The sequence below is a fragment of the Bidens hawaiensis genome, unplaced genomic scaffold (genome assembly GCF_021521415.1).
Source record: "Bidens hawaiensis isolate Kalapana, Puna unplaced genomic scaffold, B.hawaiensis_p1.1 tig00014833_1, whole genome shotgun sequence".
Taxonomy (NCBI): domain Eukaryota; kingdom Viridiplantae; phylum Streptophyta; class Magnoliopsida; order Asterales; family Asteraceae; genus Bidens; species Bidens hawaiensis.
Genome location: NW_027492311.1, coordinates 184,716 through 190,903, shown reverse-complemented (window position 1 = coordinate 190,903; position 6,188 = coordinate 184,716). Strand labels below are relative to the sequence as shown.

Genomic DNA, 6,188 nt, shown 5'->3' with positions numbered 1-6,188 from the left:
GGAAGCCGCGTGATCGCCGGAGGAAGTGTAACGTCGTGAATGGATGGAACCGGGTATTGCCGTGTTGTTCGTTCTCTGAATATAGAAGAGACTAGGGTGCTGTAGAATGAGAAGGACGTGTATTTGGTAATTGCATACTAGAAGGGAAATGTGTAATTAAATGCTTAAGATTGAGGAAGTATGTAATAAACTAAGTTAGGGAGGGGATATATGTAAAATTCCATTATTTTGTTATTAACTTCGAGGACCATTTATTTATGTTTTTATTTGTGTGTTTGGGTTGCTGTTGTAAGTTAGAACCAAGGGTGGCAAACCCAACTTAAATGGGTTGTTTTTTGTCAAGGTGGATAAACTTTAAAATGGGTTATGATGGATCATAAAAATTCTTCAAGTGAGTCAGGATGGGTTGGAAATATACAAGTGTGTTTTATTTATAGGGTAAAATGGGTCAAAACAAAATACCCACACCGGCTGCTACAGTACAAGCCGGTTAGTAACCGTCCAGTTAACACTGAAAGTGGTAATCAAACATAGGTTAATACGATTAGTGTTAATATAATTTAGTAGGATTATTGATTAACAAGATACATAGATGCGTAAATTTACACTAAAAAACTGGTTATCGACAATAACTGGGTTTGACTGTTAGTAACCACTATTTCAAAAACCGATTAATATTGGGTTTGACTGTTTGATCGATAGCCTGCTACGGTAAGTAATCGCTATTTCAATAACCGATTAACCAATTATTTGTACCCTCTAGGTCCTAGCATGAAATGACGGTCAGGTTGGGTCAGGTCAATCAATGGGTCAAAATGGGTTCGGATTAGGCCATGTTGGGTCAGGTCAACCGAAGGTTAAACTGATTTGTGCCAAAACATGATAAACAAATAGATTTTGGCTAAACTTATTGGTGTAAAAAGTAAATTGAGAAAGTTTGTGAGGTAACAGAATTGTTGAAATCTGTTCTATTATTACTGATTGGTTTGGTGTGAAAACATGATAGGTGCTCATATATAAAGTAGTACAAATTGGGAGACATATCTATCCATTTAGCTAAAAAAAATGAGTCATGATTTACAGGTGTATCATGTATGATTTGAAAACAAAGGGTAAAGAAAATTAGACCAAACCACACAAAAACTTGTCAGTCCGACCATCCCACCCGCTTGGTTTATCGTTTCCCAAAACTGTGGTTAGCGGTTAAACCCAGAATATCCATCAAAACAAAGCAAGGAATACCCATTCAACTTTCATAACTCATTAATTCCATAGCCATGCTGATTTAAACAAGAAAACATAAGACCCATCGATAAATAAACAAATAAATAAATAAACCTTTAAAGAACCAAGAAACAGTACTGTACATGATAATAATTTCTTTGCTATAAATTCAAGAATAGAAAGTAAATAAGTTATTCAAACAACTGCTAATTTTATTGATCAGTCGAGATACGCCTGATGCCTATGCTTAAAGTTCCACCATCGTTTCTTTTTTCTGTATTCGGGTGGCGGCAACTCTGTTGAAATAAACACAAAAACATCGGTCAAATCTGGTTCATAATAATAGCATTAATGAAGGCAATACATACGTAATATATACATAAAACCCAAATCTGGTTCATAATAAAAGACTGTAAACCATACCTCCTTCAGGATAAATGGAGTTGTAGTGCACCTCGGCCCAAAAGCTCAAGAAAATAACTGCTAAAGATGCAAATTATTAGCACATATAATAAAAATGCTAGTTATACAAGTAATAAAATATAAACCAAAGAGTAATAATAAATTATATTATTTATATAGATAAAGATCTGAACGTTACTTCGTTTTGATTTCTGCACTTTTGGAAGAATCTCAATCGAACACGTATCTTTAAACGAGGTTAGAACAAAAATTTTAACCCCATACTGCAAGAAAGAATCGAACAAATAATGTAAATAAAGTTTTGACCTTTTTAAACTTAATTAATAACAAAGTCAAAGAAGGACAATTTACAGAATCTGCAGCTGCCTGCAAGGTAACATGATCTCCCCACTCTCCACTCCTATAATAATAATAATAATAATGTCTCATGAAAATAAATTTAAACATAAATTAAATTAAAATATGCAGAAAAGGAGGTTAATGGCGTACTTGGAAATCCTTTTTAAGTAGTCACTGTATGCCATCGGGACATATCCTTCATACATTTCTGGATGTGATTTAAGCTGATATATTTCATATAAATAATATTATTACATATTACAAAACACAAATAATATAAGATACAACGTGAAGTAAAGATTACCTGATTAACCACTTGTCGTCTCACAAATTTATGATGCTCTGGTGATCGGTAAAACTGGTCTGATAAAGCACGAAACTGAAGAAAGAAAAACAACTTTTTTAATTAGAATCTAAAAAAGTAGTTAATATTATTATAACAAGCTTTTTTCTGATATTATAAGGTGTAACCGACCTGACAGTTACCATCACCTTGAACTTTAGATTCAATCAGATTATACATCTGCAACCTAAAAGCAAACAAATCTAACATAATAAATACACACTTATGCATGACTATAATGATATAATAAATAATTTAAAAAAAAAAAAACTATATGAGCATAAGAAATGTAAAAACTGTCCAAAAGCCTTTGATGATCGGAAGTAGCTTCATCGACCGAAGGTATATCTCCATTAACTTTGGGGATATGCTGCATAAAGACATAACATAAGCCATTATTAGAGTAAACTGTGAATATTAAATAAAAATATTTTATTTTATTTTACACGTACAGGAACAGGAACAATTTCATGTAATCTCTTGCCTACTTCTCCATCAAGCTCAGATTCATCAGTTATTTCAAGATTATATGAATATTCATCACCATCATAAGATCGGTTTTCGGGGCTCGAACACGAACTTGACGGGCCCATTTCATCTGTTTCCTGTAACCTAGAATCATCACCTGCTAATCAACTAATACTATAAGTAAAGTTGTAAAAGATACGTGTTTTGATGATTAAAGAACGAAAGAAACCTACCATAATAATAATTATTATTATCTGACGATGGACCACCATACCACTCATGAGTCTCATTAGATGTTTGTAAATGATCCACTTGATTGGATACAACAGATTCCTCATTATCATCAGAAATCGAGAGATCCAATAGTTCTTGTTGGAGAGAGTGAGCTAGCATCTCATCATTTTTCACATTGTTAAATTCCACTTCTTGATAACTATTTCCATAATACTGGTCATGATGTATGTTCATGTTATGTTGATTGCTATCACCATAATATTCAGAACTAAAGATTTGATCCACATTAAGGATATCAAGACCTCATTTGAGAACATCAGCATCTGGTTCACACATATTCCCACACTAGCCCGAGATATGATCAGAATTTCAACTCCAGATAAAGCACTCGTCCTGTGATTCAAAACTGGTTTCAGAAAAAAATACGACAAAGAAGCAACAAATATATATTATATAAGATGGTGAGTTTCACGCCCTGCTTGAGGTGCGCGCATATTATGTATATATGTGTAAACCCTCGGGTGGGCAAAAGTGAAATTGCACTAATTTTGACGTTATTTTACTAATCTCGTGAAAATAACGTTAAAAGTGGCGGAAGGTTAATCAGGCATCATGTGGTGGCGTTGATAGCCGAAAGACGAGGGTACATGCACCAATCAGCCGGTATCCCGATGATTGAGTGCTATGTGCTTTATGTCCAAGGCTTGATGCAAAACTACTATCGAGCCGGGGGTCTCACCGGAAGCAGCCTCTCTATCCCTATGGGGTAGAGGTAAGGCTGTCTACATCTTACCCTCCTCAGACCCTAACATAGCTTTGCTATTGGTGGGAGGAGGAGGAGGAGGAGGAGGAGGAGGAGGAGGAGGAGGAGGAGGAGGAGGAGGAGGAGGAGGAGGAGGAGGAGGAGGAGGAGGAGGAGGAGGAGGAGGAGGAGGAGGAGGAGGAGGAGGAGGAGGAGGAGGAGGAGGAGGAGGAGGAGGAGGAGGAGGAGGAGGAGGAGGAGGAGGAGGAGGAGGAGGAGGAGGAGGAGGAGGAGGAGGAGGAGGAGGAGGAGGAGGAGGAGGAGGAGGAGGAGGAGGAGGAGGAGGAGGAGGAGGAGGAGGAGGAGGAGGAGGAGGAGGAGGAGGAGGAGGAGGAGGAGGAGGAGGAGGAGGAGGAGGAGGAGGAGGAGGAGGAGGAGGAGGAGGAGGAGGAGGAGGAGGAGGAGGAGGAGGAGGAGGAGGAGGAGGAGGAGGAGGAGGAGGAGGAGGAGGAGGAGATCATATTCATAGTTTTCCCCAAATTTCAAACAGATTCAAAAGGACATGAATGATGATACAAATAAACATCCTTACTTCAAACTTGTTTTAACATATACAGGAACTGATTACCTGCAAATCATCTAACACCTCATAACACTAATCCAACCCTTAAAACCACAGTTGTCAAAAGCAAAAGGCGTGCTCAGGGCACTAAAGGTGAGCCTTGGGCTTAGGTGTGAGGCGCTTAAAAAGCGAGGGCACGGGATAAACAAGGCGCATAACATAAACATAACTTTTTTGGGGGTTTTAAAACACATTTAAGGCTGGTTCCAGGCCATTTTTTGATGTTTCAGACTGGTTTCCGCGAAACCGAAACACAAACTGGCCGGAATCTTGCCTGAAGGTTGCCGTATCGCCAGGATAGCCACAAGGCGCTTTCCTGCACCTCGCATGGAAGCCTGGGCGCACACTTTTGACAACATAGCTGAATACATATTATCAGCTAAAACGATTACCCTGATCTATATATCAATATATTCATCACCTACCAAAATATTCAGTAACTACACCTTTAGTTTATCATATCACATCTTCAATGAAATTCTAAAACCGGTAAATTGCAATACAAACACAAAGCAATCAACAATCAATTGGATACACATACCTAAAATCATTAACTTGATAAAACAACTTTGCAAATTTAACACCTAATAACACTAATCCAACACTTAAATTATCAGCTAAAAGGATCAACCTGATCTATAGCAATATATTTTCACTAACTTCACCATTAATTTATCATCATATAAAATCCTCAAATCAAATTCTAGAATTGATGACTCGCAAAACAAACACAAACACATACTCGCATCCACCAATTGGATACAAATATAACTAAAACCGAGACGAACTAAAAATTCCTTAATTCAAACTTACAAACTTAAAACAAAGTTATAAGCTACAACTATCAGCCTGATCTATGTAAACAGCTTATTATATGTTAAATCAAATTCAATCGAACACATACACGCATCAATCAGCAATCAATTGAACAATAATAACATACCTAAAACTGAGATAAACTAAAAGTAGTTTTTCAAAACTTAATCATTAAGTAATCTAAAAAAGACGAAGGGATTCAATTGAATGCAAAAAACTTAACAGAAATGAAAACGAATCGAAATAATTCATTCACAAATTGATGATTCAGTACAATTAAATAATCATTCAATAATAACAATAAATAATAATAAGTACAGCTTTAATTTATTTACCGCGTCAGGCAGTCTGTGTGTCAGTCAGTCAAGCAATCAATCAATCTGATTGAACTTGAATCTAAATGCTATTCACCTAACAATTTAAATACACAAGTATGTATATGTATATAACTGTATATATACGTATATAAGATACTGGAGGAGATAACAATGAAAGAAGAAGATGAAGAAAACGTTTTTCTTTTTTTGGGGAGAATGGTGGTGGTCTTATATATACATACATACATACATACAGTTGACGACGTTAAAGTTAGACTACACGGTTTTGTTTATACACCGCTATGACCATCTCTGACGCCGTCTATTTTGGATTCTTTCTTACATAATAATTAACTAGCTTTGTGCCCGTGCGATGCAGCGGGTTACACACACATAAACGACATCGAACGCGTAAACGGTGACCTCACAATAATATGCACGTAGCCCGACTACAATATGCGTTTAATGGGCCGTCGGGCGTGTAACCATTGTCGGTGAACATGTAACTTGGCCTAGCACATTCACGCCCACTCGACCCGACCCGTTGCGGTCTTAACTCGTAATCACGTAACATGTTTTAAAAAGTATAGCAACACCATACTCAAATTAAAGAGAATAAAATACTCGTTTTTATGGTGTAATTCCTTTTTTTAAAATATT

The 6,188-nt window shown here is 36.7% G+C and overlaps 1 protein-coding gene across 1 annotated transcript; it reads right to left on the bottom strand.

Annotated features, from left to right (window-relative positions):
- Positions 1–1,165: 1,165 nt before the first annotated feature.
- Positions 1,166–5,731, bottom strand: LOC143547822 (OVARIAN TUMOR DOMAIN-containing deubiquitinating enzyme 12-like). Its single transcript, XM_077039146.1, has 11 exons — positions 5,547–5,731; positions 3,031–3,424; positions 2,782–2,957; positions 2,628–2,699; positions 2,462–2,518; positions 2,291–2,365; positions 2,137–2,210; positions 1,999–2,047; positions 1,826–1,910; positions 1,648–1,707; positions 1,166–1,520 (listed from the first exon to the last, which is right to left on the bottom strand). Exons 2-11 carry the CDS (start codon positions 3,263–3,265, stop codon positions 1,444–1,446), a joined length of 960 nt encoding a protein of 319 aa, XP_076895261.1. The 5' UTR covers positions 3,266–3,424; positions 5,547–5,731; the 3' UTR covers positions 1,166–1,443.
- Positions 5,732–6,188: the final 457 nt, after the last annotated feature.

Bases quoted from the DNA above. Each gene is read 5' to 3' on its own strand.
- LOC143547822 (XM_077039146.1), bottom strand. From the start codon at position 3,265: ATGAACATACATCATGACCAGTATTATGGAAATAGTTATCAAGAAGTG. The intron at 2,519-2,627 runs AGTTTTTACATT...TTGTTTGCTTTT, and splicing joins ATCATCAAAGGCTTTTGGAC to AGGTTGCAGATGTATAATCT. The intron at 1,521-1,647 runs GTATGGTTTACA...TTATTTCAACAG, and splicing joins CTCCATTTATCCTGAAGGAG to AGTTGCCGCCACCCGAATAC.